This window comes from Podarcis liolepis (assembly GCF_965112155.1).
Source record: "Podarcis liolepis genome assembly, chromosome: 16".
In the NCBI taxonomy this organism is placed as follows: Eukaryota; Metazoa; Chordata; class Lepidosauria; order Squamata; family Lacertidae; genus Podarcis; species Podarcis liolepis.
In genome coordinates, this window is record NC_139567.1 from 29,805,813 (window position 1) to 29,824,733 (window position 18,921).

General features: G+C 47.3%; 1 protein-coding gene across 14 annotated transcripts in view; it reads right to left on the minus strand.

The window, feature by feature from the left end:
• Window positions 1–18,921, minus strand: part of ELN (elastin) — a 60,536-nt gene that overhangs the window by 19,594 nt on the left and 22,021 nt on the right. For 6 of the 14 annotated variants that reach the window (XM_083479262.1, XM_083479257.1, XM_083479261.1 and 3 more), the window contains exons 2-17: window positions 14,089–14,136; window positions 13,245–13,286; window positions 11,905–11,937; window positions 10,854–10,889; window positions 9,487–9,603; window positions 8,404–8,508; window positions 8,110–8,172; window positions 6,834–6,881; window positions 5,864–5,935; window positions 4,842–4,874; window positions 4,627–4,698; window positions 3,230–3,277; window positions 2,607–2,669; window positions 1,460–1,504; window positions 1,236–1,328; window positions 563–628 (exon numbers count right to left, since the gene is read on the minus strand). In XM_083479262.1, the coding sequence (XP_083335388.1) occupies window positions 563–628; window positions 1,236–1,328; window positions 1,460–1,504; window positions 2,607–2,669; window positions 3,230–3,277; window positions 4,627–4,698; window positions 4,842–4,874; window positions 5,864–5,935; window positions 6,834–6,881; window positions 8,110–8,172; window positions 8,404–8,508; window positions 9,487–9,603; window positions 10,854–10,889; window positions 11,905–11,937; window positions 13,245–13,286; window positions 14,089–14,136 (984 nt within the window). Of the gene's footprint in view, window positions 1–562; window positions 629–1,235; window positions 1,329–1,459; window positions 1,505–2,606; window positions 2,670–3,229; window positions 3,278–4,626; window positions 4,699–4,841; window positions 4,875–5,863; window positions 5,936–6,833; window positions 6,882–8,109; window positions 8,173–8,403; window positions 8,509–9,486; window positions 9,628–10,853; window positions 10,890–11,902; window positions 11,938–13,244; window positions 13,287–14,088; window positions 14,137–18,921 lie in introns of all 14 variants that reach the window. The other 8 variants (XM_083479263.1, XM_083479264.1, XM_083479260.1 and 5 more) reach the window with 5 other exon arrangements.

The following is an 18,921-nucleotide window of genomic DNA, read 5'->3' on the forward strand; positions in this document are numbered from 1 at the left end:
ACTTGAGTGCCACAAAAACTCTCCCAACTTGTGACTCCCAACATCTGGCATTATTCAGAAGCATATTGCCTCTTACTGTAGACAGAGCCACCCTGGCTAGTAGCCATTGATATCTCTCTCCTCCATTAATCTTTCTGATTTTTTCAAAAAGCCATTCAGTTTGGCCATCACTGCCTCCTGCGGAAGCGAGTTCCATAGTTTAACTCTGTGCTGCATGAAGTAGGACTTTCTTTTCTCTGTCCTGAATCTGCCCACGTGGATGCCTGTGAGTTCTAGTGTTAGGAGAGAACAACAACTTTCATAGAGAGCCACATTCTCCATATCAGCCTCAGGATTGTGGAACCGACTTTGTGGAGCTTAGATAAGGCAAGCCGCCTCCTCCCTGTTGAATTTCAGGCACTTGGCAAAGACCTTTTGATTTCAGCAGGCATTCTCGGTAAGCTCTACTGTACCTATTGACGGAACTTGCATTTCTACCTTTACGGCTTCTGTTTGTTTTAAGCACTGCAGAAATCCTGTGATTTCTGGGCTGTTTTATCGAGCAATTGGGTAAACAGCTCACCGTAAGCTGCTGCTTTGGCTGCTGCTTTGGCTGCTGCCGCCGCTGCCGCCGCTGGTCCACCTGCACCTGCAGTGAAAAAGGGTGAGAGAAAGTGAGAGCCATTCCTTTCGCCTGGCCAACTTGGATGGGCTTGTTTTTGAAGAGCACAACTGCAGAATCTTTTGGCCACAATGACAGCAAAGGCACTCACCTAGCGCATTCATCATTATCCGTATCATTTATTTATTTATTTATTTATTTATTTATTTATTTTTATTAATTTAATTTATTAGTTGCTTTTTCTTGCAGGGGCAACTCAAGGTGACTTACAAAAACAAAGAAAAGAAGCCTCGCAGGCTGTGAAGGACTTGCTCACAAATTTATTGACAGCTGCACGAAATACAGAAAGGGGCCCAACCGCTGCAAGAGGTGTTGAAATTTCGGGAGGTTGGATAGTTACAATGGAATGGTCTCGGCGGTGGGGTGCACATTCTTATTCTTTTTTATTTATGATTATTACTTTGTCAAAATATAAAGAACCTAAAAGAAAGAAAAAAATCAAACCCACATACATACATACAAACCAATGTGTTTACTATTGCCCATTAAAAGATGCTTATCTATCATTCCTCCAAAGGCATTGACTATTAACTCTACAAAACTGTTTGCCTATTACCCATCCAAGGTCATTTACCTATTGCTCCTGGGACACCAGCACCGGGCACCAAGCCTCCTCCAAGGGCCCCAGCGCCAGGGACTCCGACCGCCCCAGGCACAGCTCCAGCACCTTCGGAGAAAGAAAGAAAGAAAGAAAGAAAGAAAGAAAGAAAGAAAGAAAGAGGAGTGAATGGGGGCCAGCCAGAGCCTGGGCTTAAGAGAATGGCTACATATGGGCTCCTCCAGCATGGTGTCACTCACCATATTTGGCAGCTGCTTTTGCAGCGGCTACCTGAGCTCCCACTCCTGCAAAAAGAACAAAAAGAGCTTCAGCGATGTGGCCACGTTGCTAGAATCTTCAGGACACAAAGCACAGATATCCCTTCCAGCTTACTGGCTTCAGAAATCAAGGATCCAAACCAAGTAACACACTGGAGCCAAGCCTTTTGGCAACCTGGGGAAGTTGTTTGACTCCATCAGTCTCAGCCAGCCAGGCCATTTTGGACTCCAACTCCCATCAGCCCCAGATAGCCTGGCTAGGCTGGCTGGGGCTGTGAGAGTTGTAGTTCAACAACATCTGGAGGCACCAGGTTGGCTAAGCATGTGTTGATTTCCGTCTGCTGAAATAAACAAATTAAGGTCTTATGTATATAATAAAGGTTCATAAATGTACCAAGCAAACATGTACATAGATATATAGGCCATTTGTCTGAAGCTGCACAGCTATGGAGCCATTTTGACTCCCAGGCTGACCAGGTGTTTTCTCTGCAAGGTCAAATGGAGGAGCCTCCCCATTGCCTTTTCCTTCACAAATCCTGTCCTAAGGGTATATCTGTGTATGAATAGGGTGAGCCTGTGACTTGGCTCAGGAACTAAGTACTTATCATTACAAAAGACTAGCCAGGCTCCCCAGGGTATCAATCCAGTAAACATTAACAGGTAACTTGCCAGACAGGAGTTAAACAACCCACTCAGATGATGAGGTAAACAACCCACTCAGATTTCTGCTTTAGCCCGCCCTTTCTGTGATGTAGGTATGATGTTTCTGGGGGTGGTCTTTGACTCCAAGACTGGCAATTTAAGATGTCTATATAAGGGCGGACACACCTTGGTTTGGGGTCCTCCTCCTTCCCCTGTGTGTGAAGGGGGCACCCTGTTGCAATGGTTCAATAAAGATCAGGCTTACAAGCTGCTTTGCTTCTCAATATTCTCTGGTTGGCCTCTGTTTTTCCCTCTGACCGATGGAGAACCTACAAAGGACTCTATAAGGGCTCTTGTGTCCCCCATAAGGGAATAAGGGCAGATTTTCATTTATTACACTGTGCAGAGCAACAGAGGTGTCAGCAAGGGGTCCAAGACTCTGGGGGTCATCCTTCGCTGGTGTTGTGTGCTAATGGAACCTGCTTACCTGTCCCTGTTGGGTAACCGGCCTTCCCTCCGGCACCACCGTACACGCCGCCCGGCCCAACACCTAGAACCACAAAGAGAAGTCAAGTCTTCAGGGGAGAAGAACCGCCAAATGCAAAGCCCAGAGGAAATTGGCTGGGGGTTGATGATGTGGGTTCCAAGGATCAGAAACTTTTTGTTGTACTTTTGCCCATCCCCAGATTGCTTCAGAGTGATGTGGTACAGTCCCCTCCTCCTTATTGATGCAAAGAACTAGACGTCTACACTGAGATATTGGTGCCGGCATCAGCTCTGCTTCTCAATCAAGGGACGTCTATGGGATTGTAGTTTTGAATGGCAACTGACAGAGTTTCCAAAGGGGGTTCAAAATCCCCCCTCAAAAAACGCAGTCCTCACGCAAAAGCCGTGAGAGTGAAACAGGTTTCAAACTGACTAGTTGAAATCTGTAGCACTGAGGTGCCTGTACAGCCAGCCTCATTTGTGGTACCCAGAGCCGAACCTTGGAGAAGCCCACCCCAAACACAGATCCATGTACTTTCATCCCCCAAAATGCACCCGTTTCCCTCAGCCCCTCCCCATCTCCCCCAGGCCACAAGCTAGGCACTTGAGACTAAGAGAACTCACCGCCATAAGGCCCCTTCCCGGCACCGTATGGGAGGCCATAATAGCTACCTGGAAAAGAAAGAAAAAATCATAATGTGAGCCTAAGGAACTGCATGCCACTGCCTCATTGAGCACAGAATGGCCTTTGGTTCCCCGCCTACTAGAGCTCCCTTCAGTCTGGAGATGATATCAGGAGTTAAACGTGGGGCCCTTCTAAATGCAAAGCGAGTCCTTAACCCCTTAGCAGAAAGTTAATTCAGCAGAGCCAGTTTTTAATATCTTTATTAATTCCCACCCACCCCCACAATGGCTGATATGTTAAAGGGATGGTTTGCATTTGCGCTAAAAACCATGGCTAGCTGCCTTAGAGATAGAAGCTGTCCATCTGAATACATTTAAACAAATTAAGAACAGAAATGAGATGCCTTTCACCAGTGATGGGAACCTCGGGCTCAGATGCTCTCCCAACCTTACTATCTGGTTCCTGAGACTTTCACTAGGCCACACCCCCTCTCTCCAGGCCACACACCTTACCGACCCTGCTAGGCACCCTCTTTGAGTGATTTTTCCTAGCTAGGATCTGCCCTTGAACCCTGTTAATCCTTTAATCTGTTGGGAGCCGCCCAGAGTGGCTGGAGAAACCCAGCCAAAAGGGCGGAGTATAACTAATAAATTATGATGATGATATTGTTTCTTACTTATCTGCACAAAGGAAAGTGTGTGTGTGTGTGTGTGTGTGTGTGTGTGTGTAAATGTAAAAACAAGCCTGGTGTTCAAAGGTAGAACTACTATTATCAGTGCTTTTTTCTAAAAAAAATGTTTAGGGATACTCTCATTTTGACTCAAGAAAATCACCATTTTATAGTTCAAATCAGGGGAAAATAAATATATTAAATAGACAAAAGTACAAAGATTCACAAAATGTTTAGGGGTATGCGTACCCCTGTGTCCCCCCAGAAAAAACCACATTATCCATTAATTAAAATTAGCCTTTGTTGTTCCACCCACTTTTGTTTCTGTCTCCACCCACCATTGGTATACGGCCCCCGGAAGGCCGCTTAGAAGGGAATGTGGCCCCTCAGGTGAAAAAAGGTTCCTCACCTTTGCCTTTCACATTTGACACGAGCATTACAGCCCTTTATTATAGGAACCCAAACCGCCACCGAACAGCTCTGCAACCAAGGGTGGGTTTTGGTCCCATTTTATGGAAGTAGAACTGAGGCCGGGGCGGGCGGTAACCTGCACGAGTCACACACAGTGAGTCAACAGTCTCAGGCAGGACTCAAACTCAGAGCCTGGTTCGCTTGCCAAAAACAAGAGGTGAGGGGAGATATGTCTCGTGTTCTTTTGATCGTGTAAAGAGGACCTTCTCAGAATGGGGTTTTCAACAGCAATTTGGTTCTGGGTGTCGGGCTCACCAGGGAGTTTAGGTGCCTTGATGGGATAGCCCAGTGGGAGCCCAGGCTGCTGCCCTCCAAAGACTCCGAAGGCTAGAACAACAAAGGAAAAGAAAATGAGGCTTCCCACAGTGCAACCATTCTCACCCCCCTACTCCACCATGGTGGGCCGATCTGTTTCCCTCCCAGCTCTGTCGGGAATGGGGCACATGCATAGGTGTGTTTTGATAACCTACGAGATATCCCATTGACAGCTCCTCCTCCTGCCCCTGAAAGGGAAAGAGATAATGATCAGTGGCTGTCCTTGCACACACAGGACTAGCAGCGTGATACATGGTGGTCAAGACATTTCAATGCAATGGGAAGAAGGCTTTAAGTGTTGCAAGATTTAGTGCAGGCTTCCTCAACCTCCGCCCTCCAGATGTTTTGAGATTACAATTCCCATCATCCCCGCCCACTGGTCCTGTTAGCTAGGGATCATGGGAGTTGTAGGCCAAAAACATCTGGAGGGCCTAAGTTGAGGAAGCCTGATTTAGTGCTTAGTGTCAGACGAGGACCTGGGAGAGAACAGGGTTCAAATCCACACACAGCCATGAAGGCCCATGGGTGACTTTAGGCCCGTTTCTGTCAGCCTAACCTACCTCACAGGGTAGGATAAGATGAGGATGAGGAGAACTATGTGTGCCACCTTGAATTCCTCAGATGGAAGGTTGGGTATATAAATGGAATGAATGTGAAATACATTTCTTTGCTGATCACACATAATAGTTTTTATTTAAAGCTCATTTTGGCCAAAAGAGTGGATTTCAAAGTGCAAGAGACCTTTGGTCCTCCAGATGCTGCCAAACTACAACTCCCATCACCATCCCTGGGTGCCTGGCCTGATCCAAGTAGGGTCTTCTGATATTCTTAAGTAAGTACTACAGCCGGAGTTCTGTAGTTGTGAGCATTCATCATGTGTGGAACGGCCCATATTCTAGCGCAAGGGTAATCAACATGGTGCCCTCCATATGTTGTCAAACTACAACTCCCATGAGCTCTGCTGGCAGTTGGGGTCCAATGACATCTGGAGGCACCACAATGGCTACGCTTGTTCTAGCAACCGGACGACTTGAGTGTCGGCTGCAGGAGACTTCCTACCTATGAAAACTGCCATAATAATTTGAGAAACAAAGCCCATCTGAACGTGACCAACCCCACCTTCTCTGGAGCAAGGAATGGATACAAGCCATCATTGGGGAGGGGAAAGAAGGCTTACCTGGAACTTTTGGCTTCACTCCAGTTCCGGTGGGAACGCCAGGCAGGACTCCTACACCAGGATAACGGATCCCTGAAAGAGGAACAGAAGATGCTGGACTCTTTTAAAAACTACAGCAGGGCTTCAAATGCGGGTCTTTATTTGAATGCACTCAACAGCTGAACTGGAAACTGGAAACAGGATGGGATGTGCTAAGAATGTGTTGACTTTTGACACCATGTGCTGAACTGTTGAGTTCCTATGGGAGAACACAGATATCTGCCTTATACGGAGTTGAAGCCCTATGAGGAATGGTTGAAGAAGCTGGGTATGTTCAGCCTGGAAAAAAGGAGACTTAGTGGAGATAGGAGAGCCATCTTCTCATATCTCAGAGGCTGTCACATGGAAGAGGCAACTAGCTTCTCCTGCTCTGGAGGGTAGGACTCAAACCAATAGCATCAAGTTACAAGAAGGGAGATTCTGGCTAAAGATCAGGAAGAACTTTCTGGCAGTAAGCTGTTCTACAGCAGAATGGACTCCCATGAGAAGTGGTGGACTCTCCTTCTTTGGAGGTTTTTAAGCAGAGGTTGGATGGCTATCTGTCATGGATGCTTTTGCTGAGATTCCTGCATTGATGGGGGTTGGACTAGATGACCCTGGGAGGTCTCTTCCAAAGCCACAATTCTATGATTCTATGAAAGGACTGAACCTGAGACCATTTGCCTGCAAGGCAGCTGAGCTAAGATTCCAGTCCTCATGGTTCCAGATCAAGGGCAGATTTAAACAGAAGAAGCTGCCTTACCCTGAGAGTCAGACTTCTGGTTCCCCTAACTTGGTACTGACTGGCAGCAGCTCTCCAGGGTTTCTGGCAGCGGACATCCCCAGCCATACCTAGAGATGGCCTTGGGGACTAAACCTGGGACCCTCTGCATACAAGGTTGAGACCGTACCACTGAGCTATGGCCCTTCTCCAGAATGGGACAGAACTCACCTGTGCCAGGGAGCACACCTCCAGGGAAGACGCCAGGGATCCCCACACCTGTCGAGGAGAGAGCACAAACTGTGAGCACCAGCCATGGAGCCAAGGCAGTGGAGCATCTGCAACATGCAGCCTACAGAAATGGCTAGCCATCTTTGAAGAAACGGGATCAATTTGTAACAGAATGATAAATCCAACTCCTTTGTTACCCTTGCTAGGAATAATAGATGAATCAAATCAGCATGTATCTCACTGGGAGGTGTTGACATTTTTGCTGCTCATACAGTAGTTGCTAAATGTTGGTGACCAGCAACAGGTCTGTCAATAGATTCCTGGTATGCTCAGGTATGGTCTGTTGCTGAGAAATTAACCTTCCAGGTCAGGGCGGCTCAAAGCAAGACGAGGCCTTTATCCTAGCAGCCATTCATCTCCCATGCAAGACATGGCAATCAATAGAGACAACCTCCCCAGACCATTGGAAACTTCTGGAGAGACCTAGCGGGCTACAAATTTAAATATGCTTAGTAAACTTAATAAAGTGGTGGTTCCAACTTTAAGCTGTTGTTATGCTTTCCCTCAAATAAATTACAGACTAGCTGCTATTTCTGCTGTTACAGTGGTACCTCGGTTTTCGAGCACCTAGGAAGCCAAACGTTTCGGTTTTCAAACGCTGAAAACCCAGTAGTAAATGCTTCCTTTTTCGAATGTGCCTTGAAAGTTGAACGGCTTCCGCTGCATGTTTTTCAGTTTTCTCAATTGAACTTGCAGCCACCCCTTTGCGCCTCGGTTTTCGAACATTTCAGAAGTCGAACGGTCTTCCGGAACGGATTACGTTCGAAAACCGAGGTACCACTGTAATTGTATTTTAAATTATGTTTATTATATGTTATGTGGAAGAACCATAAAATACTTTTTGTTTAAAAAAAGAAATGGTCTGAAGGAGTTGATTAAAAGATGCTGAGATAACTATTGTTCAAACTCTTAAGGAAATTTCAAACTACACTAGTTCTGGATCAAGATAATCTGTGCCATATACTTTTTGTATGCTGTTTTCACAAACACATTGATCTTGGTGCCCATTTTCTCCTAACGGATACACTATTTTTGGATACAAAACTTTTGGGTGGAGATCTGCATCACAAAATTCGGAGAAGTGACCATTTCAAAGGACCGGCTGCATTCCAGCTCACACACCAGACTGCACAGATTTCTTCCCTGTCTGCTACAAAAACATCTGGCTCTTCCCCAAGTTGCCCCTGGATTTTAGATTGGGCAGCCTTCGACCTACCAGGGATTTTGCCAGGCTTGGCCCCAACGCCAGCCCCGCCAGCTCCTGGTTGCAAGACGCCACCTGCGGGAGGGAGACAAAGAAAGAGAAATATCACATCACTTGCCCTAGGATGGCCAGAGAGTCTCAGGCCTGGGGGCTGAATGTGGCTTTCCAGGCCTCTGTGGGCATTTTCCAAGCCACGTCTCCTCTCTAGACCAAGGCTGAACTAGATGGGCCAATTCTCTCTCCAGTGTTCCTAAGTCTCTGGGGTGCGAGGAGATCAAGGCAACATACCCTGTGGAAATAGCTTACCTCCAGGTACAGCCACGCCGCCTCCAGGTACGCCTACACCGGCTCCAGGTACACCCACGCCAGCTCCAGGTACGCCTACACCAGTACCTGCACCAGCCCCAGCGCCTGTTTAAGGAACAACACAAACAGAGTCTCAGGAACTCAGACCCTGTTGTCATAGCTGGAGCAGCCATGATCACATTTCAGAAAGCCGCCTTCTCCCTCACCCAAAATATTTATTTTCTGAGTGCCTAAAAGCAGGAATCACTTGCTCTCAGAGGAGCACATTCCCTGTGCTTCTGGGTGAGTTGCTGTCCAGAACAGGGACTTATCCAGAAGCCTACAAGAGGCTGCCTGTTCTGCTATGTCCCTGCACCACAAGCGATGGCATCCTCTGGTGCAGAGAAGGCATTCGAATACTGGCAGAATCCGAGACCAGGGAGAAGAGTCAGTGGAAGAAGATTGGAAGAAATTTAAAGACTATTTACAGAAATACTGCAAAATTAGAATGATGTCGGAATGAAGTTAAGTGGTTTTAGCAGCAATGTTACAAAGGAGTATGTAAAAATGGATTGTTAACAGGTGATAATCTAAAGTTATAATATATTAAGATAAAGGATTAAGATAAAAACAAAGAGGGAAAGGATTTGCTGAATTAACTAACTGAACTGGAATACAAAAAAGGGAGGTGTGAGGAGGTCAGGGAAACAAGTAAATGAAAGACAAGACATGGAAAGATTGATTTGTTTTTAATTGTTTTTATTTTTCTGTATTTTGTATTTTGTATTTTCTTTTTCTTATTTTTGTAACCTTTTCTGAAACTTTAATAAATATCATTTAAAAAAAAGAGAGAAGGCATTCGAATAACTAGAATGGGAAGCCTCCTCAAAGGACTGCATCTCTGTATTGCGACAGCCCAACATAACCACCGAGGGATTGTTTGGGAATTGCCTTCTAAGGGGAAAATATCAGGAGGGGAGACCAGCAAAGCAATGGCTGCATTGTGGGGCAGAGAGGCAGCCAGAGCGCGGATTCTGTGTCCCACGGAGTAGGCAGGCAGAAGAACCTCCATAATCATCAGAGACACCTGCAGCCTTGACTCACCAGCCTTGGCAGCTGCCTTATAAGCAGCAGCTGCCGCTGCAGGGCTTCCGGCACCTGGGTAGACACCTCCTTGATACACACCTCCTGGATAGGCGCCACCTGGATAGACACCACCACCTAGGGCAGAGAAGGAAAGCGGCACTGAGTGTCAGGGCTGGAGTCAGATGCAGGTCAGCTTGAAAGATTCAGGACTCTGTCATCAGTGAAGTTAACTCTTTCTTCGAAATGGCATGCAACTCAGCAACACTTCCAAGCAGGTCTTGCCCCTATGGGGCAGCTGCCTTCCATCCCTCCTAAGGTTCCTCCTCTCCCAGTCATTTTCAAAGCCATCTGTGTCTGTGCGTCTCTGACCTCTGCTCTGCCCCCATCCTCATTATTCTCTGTGTTATTGGAGACCAGCAGGGAGGGGAGTTTGTTGCAGCAGGAGAGGGAGACTCCCTGGATTCTTTTGCAGCCTCTTGACCCCTTGGAGTCTGAACACCCTGTCACAGGCTCTTCCTGCTCACTAAACCCTGTTGCCCCTACAGCATCCAGTTGCTCCTCCCACTCTGCTCCCTCTGACCTCTCCCCAGTGTCCCGCCACTAATCCCCAGGCTCTGAGCCTTCCTCCTTGGGGGTTTCCCTTGGGGGTTCCCTGGCTGTTGCCTCCCACCACTCCTCTTTGTCCAGCCACTGGGCTCCACTTGCTTTCTATGTGCCCATCTCTTAAACTAGCAAGAGCCATCCAACCTGGTTGCCATCACTGACTCCTGTGGGAGCGAGTTCCAGGAGTTCCCGCCCAAAATTTTTTGGGGTCCACCCCCTGGTCCCATAAACTCATCCCCCTACCCCATAAAATGCATTATTCAAAATAGCAGCCTGCATGACCCACTAAGGCAGATAACAACACAATAAAATTCAAAGCAGCAACAATTAAAAGTGCATTTATTCAAAATCCAATTAGAAAATTGATGATTCAGTGATGCCAACTTTTCAAAATCTGATAGTCGTTTTCACCTCCAGCCTCTGTGCTTCCTTCTTAGTACCCACCTAGGTAAGCCCACCCCATGGGCACAATGCCACACACTTTGAGAACCACTAGGTCAAGCAGGCATTCTGCCCTCACATGCAGCACAGGGTGCTGTCCCCATTGCCAGTGCTGAAGTAAGACTCAGCTGCCAGTCTGCTTTTGAGCATAGAATGGGATAAGGTGGCATCTTTCCGCTTTGCCCCAGGCAGCAGTTCTGCTGAGCCAGTGCTCTGCATATCCTCCAAACAATTCCCTCTCACCAGCTTGGGAGCCCTAGGAGAGCCGGTGGTGGGTCTGAGATCCCTGTTCTCAGCCAGACCTTCCCAGGAAACAGCTGGAGAGCTCAGGGCAAGCTTACCTAGTGCTCCAGTGCCTCCGACAACCCCTCCGACACCTGCAGAGGAGAAAAGAACCCAGGGCGTCAGAAGTCCTGCAGTTGGATCAGCCCACAGAGGACCCATCTAGCCTAGCATCCTATTCTCACAGTAGCCACGAAATGCCATAAACACAAAAGCCTTATCCTTTCCTGTGGTTCCCAGCAAATGGAATTCAGAAGCATCAGTGCTTCTGACCATCCTGGCTAGTAGCCAACGATAGCCCTCTTCTCCTTGAATTTATCCAATCCTCTTTTAAAGCCATCTAGGCTGGTCACCATAACTGCCTCCTGTGGGAACTGTGGGTTCCACAGTTTAACTATGTGTTGCGTGAATCACAGAACCACAGAACTTGAAGGGACCCTGAGGGTCATCCAGTCCAACCCCCTGCAAATGCTGGAATAAGAAGTCCTTCCTTTTAGCTGTCGCAAATCTTCCAACATTCAGCTTCACCTGATGTCCACAAGTTGCAATGTTATAAGAGAGAGGGGAAAAACTTTTCCCTATCCACTTTCTTGAGGTTGTGCATAAGTTCATAAAGGTCTATCTTGCTTTCCTTTCCTCTAAACTAAAAATCCCCAGAGGCTGCAACCATTCCTCACAGGGGAGACATTCTATCCCCTTGCTCTTTTCCAAACCTTATCCATTTCCCACCAGCCCCGGAAGCATGGGCATAGCCAGGGGGGCAGGGAGAGGCAGCTGCCCCCCTAAATCAATAAAAAATCAATAAAACACATAGCAAACTGAGGTTCTGCCCTCTCCCACTAACAAAAGGCCTGCTCCGCCCCCTAACAAAAATCCTGGCTATGCCCATGCCTGGAAGCCAGCAGGGCCAGTGGCCGACCATGATGTGGTCAACATCTGGAGGGCCACAGATTCCCCCCATCCCTGGTACAGAAGCTGGGGAGAGGAGTACACAAGTAAGCCCACTGGGCTGCCTCTTCCTCCTCCTCTCCCCATTTAGTAGCCACAACAAGAGAGGAGAGACCATGTCAGTCGCAAAGAGCATTAGGGGAAGTGGAGATGGCCACTTACCTGGTTTGGGGGGCTTTGCTCCTGCTCCAAATCCTGGGGATAAAGGGAGGCATCGGGTACAGTTAGATGAGCGCCAATGTCAGGAGAAGTGTCCCCAAAAGCAACAGTGGGCAGAGCAATAGATTGGGGCACTTACCATTGTATGGTAGGCTGCACCCGAGCCCCATGACACTCAGAAATTCTCACACCCACAAAAACACACACTACTTTCACAGTCATCCAAGCAAGCAAGAGGCAACCTCTCAGGTCAAGAACCCATCCCTGCCAGGCAATACAACTCCGGGCAGGTGCAGGGCAGATGAGGGTCTCAGGGGCCACATAGAGGGCTGCATCCAGCACCCAGGCCTGAAATTCCCTGTCCTCACACTTCCCTAATGTGAACTAGATTGGTGGACATAAAGAGAGACAGGGCCTTCATGGTGACTGGCCCCATTCTGTGGAATACCCTCCCCAGAAAGGCAAACATGGGTGCTACCCTGAAGACTTTAAAATGGACTTTGAAGACTCCCCACTCACATTTCCCAACTGTCTGATGCTAAGCTCCAAAGTATATCATGGGCAGCCAACGTGACACCCTATAGGTGCTATTTCCAGCAGCTGGTATTCAGAAGCATTGCTGCCTCCAAGTATGTAGGCAGAGCATAGCCATCTTGGCTAGTAGCCGTCAATAGCTTTATTGTCCTCCATGAATTTGTCTAACCCTCTTTTAAAGCTGTCTAAGTTGGTGGCCATCCCTGCCTCTTGTGGGAGAGAGTTTCAGAGTTTAACTATGCAATGCGTGAAGAATCATGGAGCTGGAAAGGGACCCTGAGGACCATCTAGTCCAACCCACTGAAATGCAGGAATATGCAGCCATCCCTTATAGGGATCAAACCTTCAACCTTGGCATCATCAGCACCATGCTCTGACCAACTAAGCTATCCAGTAGTCCTTCCTTTTGCAGGTTCTGAATCTTCCCTTGTTCTCCTTCATTAGATGTCCAGGAATGCCAGCATTTTGAGAGACGGAGGAAAGCTTTCCTCTACCCACTTTCTCCATGCCATGCACAATTTTACAAGCTCTTCTTGCTTGCCTTAGTCTAAACTAAAAAGTCCCAAATGCTGCAACCTTTCCCCGTGGGGGATTTGCTGCCCCTCCTCAATCGTTTGGGTTGCCCTTTTCTGACCCTTGGTTCAGTTTAGGTTCAATGCAGCTGTCCTGAGAAGCAGCCACTGATCCATGGGTGAAACAGGGGAAAGGACCACCACCTATGTTCCCTGCCCCATGCATTATCTTCTAAACCGTTCGGTCACTCAAGCATGGGAGGCAGAGAGCATCCTTTCCCTCCTCCAGGGACTCACCTGCCCCACCAAGTCCTCCTAGTCCTCCTACGCCAGCAGCTCCTGTAGGGATCAAGACGGTTGTCTCAGGAGACCCAGGAGGGGCCCTCAAACAGCGCCTAGCCATCGCAAGCAGGCTTACGCAGCACCCATCACTGGAACTGAAACTAGCTTCAGCACCAGCAAGAGTAGCTCAGGGGTGAGGAGGGGAGTTGTAGTTCAGCAACAATCAGGGGGCCACAGGCCTCACCCGCTGCAAATGGTGCTATCAATTGTAGCATTTACTGTTGTTGACTGACAGTTTGTTGATTGATCGATTGCATTTATAGCCCACCTTTTTGTCCAATGAGCTCAAAGCAGCATACATGGTTTCCCTCCCTCCCACATTTAATCCCCACAAATTACCCTATGAGGTACGCTAGGCTGAGAGGCAGTGACAGGCCCAAAGTCACCGAGGGAACTTCGTGGTGGTGTGGGAGATTCAAACCCTTCTTTCCCAGGTCCTAACCCGACACTCTGACCACTATATACCGCACCAGCTCTCATTGACTGATTATGCATTATTTTGAGATTGGTTTTTAAGACGATGCGATTCCCCCTGGGATGCTTAGGGAGAGGGTGTGTCAGCAGGATCAGAAATTAATCAGCCAGACAAATGGAAGAATGCATGCATGAATTCCACAGGGCAGTGCGTTATCTCGCCCCATTATTCCTGTTTGTGACCCTTTCTTGCAAGAAAGGGTCTTTGAGAAGGGTGGCTTATTGCGGGAAGGGGCAGAGAAATTCCACACACAAATAAAATCGGGTGGATTTGGTGACATCTGTAACACAAAGATAAACACAGCAGGTAGTAGCACCCCCTTACCTGGGTAGTAGCCTTGCCCGGGAACTCCAACGCCAGCACCTGGGACCCCTGGAAAGGAAAGGAGAGTTTGATTGGCTCATAGCTGGTGATGAAGGGAAACCCCATTTGTGCCCATCCAAGACAAAAGTATTGAGAGGCTTAGAAGACTCCCTTGGCCTCCATCTCCCCCCCCCCCCGCTCCCATCTTCCTGCTACTCAGGAGCATTGCTGGGTAGTAAAAGGGCTCAGGGCACAAGTCCAAGGGCGATCTGTCAAGGGTTCTTTAGCTGTGATTCTTGCATCGCAGGGGGTTGGGCTAGATGGCCTTTGGGGTTCCCTTCCACCTCTACAATTCTGGGATTCTATGAACCAAATTCGCAAGTGTGATCTGCTAGTTTCCTGGATGCATAAAGAGGAATAATTAATGCGGCAAGTATCGTGTTAAGATCTGTGCTCTCTCTTTTGCACAACCCGCCCCCACCATCTCTGGCCTGTGTCAGCAGCTGCTCCAGTCACTGACAGCACTTTGGCTTTCCGGGGTGGAATCCTGCTTTGCCTCTGACCCTCCGTGAGGATTGCGCAACCATGCCCCGAACAGCTCACCCTTTGTTTTCATGTTGCCTTCCTCCCCACTCTCTCGCCCTCCAGCCCAGCCAATACGCCTTCCTTGCTCCTCCCCTCTTAAATAAACACTTGTGTTTAAGTTCAACATGCTTTGCCCTGGGAGTCGAACAACAGAGCTGACCTTTTCTCAACCGTCTGATTGCGGAAGGGCTCTCTCCAGGCCAAGGAGCTATTGGTGTGGCTGGTGGGAGCGCAAAGATGCTCAGCTGGAAGCAAAGCCCTGGGAGAAACTGAATTGTCTCCCACATAGAGTTCCCACATAGAGCTTCGTTTGAGACGGGGCTCAGCCACAGAACCTGTTTGCAATGCCAGCCCTAGCCTGTGGCCAAGCAGAGCAGCCTAAGGGGATGGAGAGACACTCCTCCAAGGGGGTTTTTCATTGAGAGAAAATGTAAGAGGCAACCTGATAGAAGTTTATAAAAGCATGCATGTCCTTGTGGATGGAGGAATGTTAACATATATAAAATTGTACACATGGTTGATTTAAATAAGTTATTATTGATTATGTATACCCAATGTATCAGCCGCCTGGGGGGTTTCACTCTTTGTGTTTGGTTGTTGGTAAAAAATAAAAAAAAATAAAAGCATGCATGTCATGGGGAAAGAGGATAAGGGAAAGATTCCCCCCACCCCTCTCGTGATATTGGACATACAAGGAAGCTGGATGTCGGGAGATTCAGGGCAGGTAAAAGAAAGCACTTTGCATGCAGCACATTGTTAAACTGCAAAACTCCCTGCCACAGGAAGCAGTGATGGCCACTGACTGGGCTTCAAATAAGTATTGCACAAATTCATGGGGGAAAGGGCCTATAGATGGCTGTTGGCCAGGATGGCTCTGCTCTGCCTCCACAGATAGAGGCAGCAATATTTCCCAATGCCCATTGCAGGAAACTGCAGGAAGGAAGAGTGCAATTGTGCACGAATGCTGCTTGTGGGTTCCCCGGAAGAGGCATCCGGTTGGCCGCCATGAGAACAAGATGATGGACTAGCTGGGACTCTGGCCTGATCTAGAAGGCTCTTCTGAAGTAGGAACAAGAAAGAGGATTGCTCCTGAGCACAAGCAGAGTGCTTTTCTTTTGCTGCAACAAAGGGAGGGGACCTTTTGTCAGCCCAGGGTCTGGGGCTCCAGCTAGGGACCTTGGAGGCAGCAATGCTTCTGAATACCAGTTTTTGGAAGCCACAGGAGGGGACAGGGCTCTTGTGCTCAGGTCTTGCATATGGGTTTCCCACAGTCATCTGATTGGCCACTGTAAGAACAGGCTACTGGACTAGATGGGACATGGGCTTGATCCAACAGACCTCTTATATTCGTATTTCTTGAAAGGGCTTTTTAAAAAGCCAGTCTCCCAAGCTGAGTTTTCAGGTCATGGTTGGGGGAGATCTGTGGGGGTCTCCAGGTATGTGGTGGATTCCCAGTTCTTAACATCAACCCCGAGGCCAGATGCCAGGAGCTGGAGTCAAGCACATCTGGATCCCCCTCTCCAGATGTTGCCCATCTTTCCTGTAGGTGGACCACATGGCGTGACATTGCTTTGCTTGTATACAGAAAGAAATGCAAACCACACAGTTGCACACATCAATCTCTTCCCTCTAAAGCTTTGAACATTCTGTTAACAAGAGAGAAGGCTTTTCCTTTTCCTTTTTTTAAAAAAAGAGAGAGAGAGTCAATCGAATGCAGATCTGGCGGTAGTTACGAAAGAATGGCAACACCCAAACATATCTGCTCTCTGGATAAGTTGTGAAGGGGTAGCAAAGAAAACTGGAATTTTCTGCCCCTGTGCTCTTTGCCTCAAGTGGGCACCTCCCCCTTTCCTGCCCCACCCCCAATGGCAATGATTTATTATGGGATGGCCACTAGGAAATCTGGAGAGTGCCCTTGCCAAGTAGGGAGAGCAGCAGAAGCTGGCAGAGTGAGGAATTAGACCAACCTCCTAGGGCCCTCTAGATGATTTGGACTACATAATACCCATTCCTACACTTTGGAACTCCCTGCCTCTTGATACCAAGCATGTACCATTTTTTTTCTTTTTTAATAATATTTCTAATTGGTTTTTACAAGAACAAATTCAAAATAATAAAAAGGAAAAAAAAACTTTCAACATATCCATATATCAGATTCTCTGAATCTTGTGGCTCCCCCCCATCCCCTGCATAGGTCCTTAAAATATTTTTTCTAAAACTACATATTACATTCTCCACAATTTTTATCTCTCTAAATTATCCATATCTTTCATTTCTTTACACATTATTTTTAAAGTCCAGCTAACGTTTTAATTTGTTTACAATGGTCTCCTAAGTAAATGAATTTCCCCCATTCTTTTTTAAAGTCATTATCTTCTTGATTCCTGGGTCTCCCATTCAGTTTTGCCATTTCAGCATAGTCCGGCAGTTTGGCTTGCCATTCTTCCCTAGTCGGGACTGTTGGTTCTTTCCATCTTTGGGCTAGTAGCATCCTTGCAGCTGTTGTCACATACATAAACAGTCCAGGTATCTTTTTTGGTGCCTCCTAACATTTTTGTTTAGACAAGCCCACTCAGATGTTTAGAAAATTGATGTGAATTTTAATCTGCTTCTAGTTCTTAATCTGCTATTGTTATTTTAACGTTCAGAAAGTCTTAACTTTTGTTGTTAATTTTTCTTACGGATAAGTTCATCGTTTTATCTTTTTGTAAACCTCTTTGAGAGGGTTGTGGGTTTTTTTGCAATCAAGCAGTGTATAAATGTTAATAGATAAATAAACAAATAAATCTCCCACCAGCCCCAGTCAGTGTGGTCATGTGATACTTCAGCTGGTGGGAACACAGCTCCCTGTTGATGAAGTTGGAGGATGTTCCAGTCCAAAACATCTGGAGGGGCCTCAGATACATAGAATCATAGAATACAGTTCTATGAGTTGGAGGTGTACCCAAGGGCCATCTAGTCCAACCCCTGCAATGCAGGAATCACAGCTCAAGAATTTCTGATAGGTAGTCTTCTAAACTCTTGTTGAAAAGCCTCCAATGAAGTCCACTACCTCCCAAGGGAGTTTGTTCCATTGTCAAACAAAGGCCAAGTTGGGCTGTGAAGAGGTTTAATTTTTTAGGGGGTGGAAAAATGAAGTTCTCTCTCTCTCTCTCTCTCTCTCTCTCTCTCTCTCTCTCTCTCTCTCTCACACACACACACACACACACACACACACACAAACCTTCTCAGCATCCCCCTAATTAGCTAATTAACACTGGGGCCATTCTCTGAAGATTGTTTTCCCTCTCTTCAAACCGTGGAAAAGACAGTCAGTCAAAGGACACGGCCCTCTCAATCTCCCCTCCCCATGAGCCCAAGCACCCCCACTGAACCTGCACCCAAGGGAGATGAGGCAACTGAGCGAAGACTCATGGATGGCTCAAGCAAGCGAGTCAAGCTGTGCATTGGCAGCAAAACCCCAGTCCATCCCCAAATCAAAGTCGTGAGCCACAGTGCGACTCAGAGGAGCAGAGGAGCCATGCCCAATCTTGCACCCACCACCTCCCGCCTTTGAGCTTGGAGCGTATTTTCATAAGCTTCATAAAAATCACAGAGTGTCTCACAGAATTTCCATAACACTTCCCCCTCCCCCCAAAAAAGCAGAGTTGCATGCTTTATCGGAGCAATTTCACACAACAACTGCAAAAGGTAGGCTACAATACTTGGGAGCATGCAAAGAAGGCTTGAGACTGAGGAATCAGCAGCGCCTCCTAGGGAGGTGGTGGTGAAGATGATTCAGTTGGAAGGGACCTCCAAGAGTCATCTAGTCCAACCCTCTGCAATGCAGGAATCACAGCAATAATAATAATAATAATAATAATAATAATAATAATAATAATAATAATAATAATAATTTATTATTTATACCCTGCCCTCCCTGGCCAGAGCCAGGCTGAGGGCGGCTAACACCAAATATGATTTAAAATAAAATGTAATAGAAAAACAACAACAAACAAACAAACAAACAAACAAACAAACAAACAGTTAATTAAAATACGGCTTAAAATGCAGCTTAAAATGCAGCCTCATTTTAGTAGTAGCCCATAAATCAAGACCATAAAGGGAGAAAACTTCGGATATTCACCCAAGCCAGCTATCCATGCTGGTCCTACATGGGCCAGCAAAAAAAGCCAAGGGAAAATTTATATACCAAATCCCATATAAGGGGTCAGAGTGAGTCTAAGCCAAAGGCCAGGCAGAACAGCTCTGTCTTGCAGGCACTGTGGA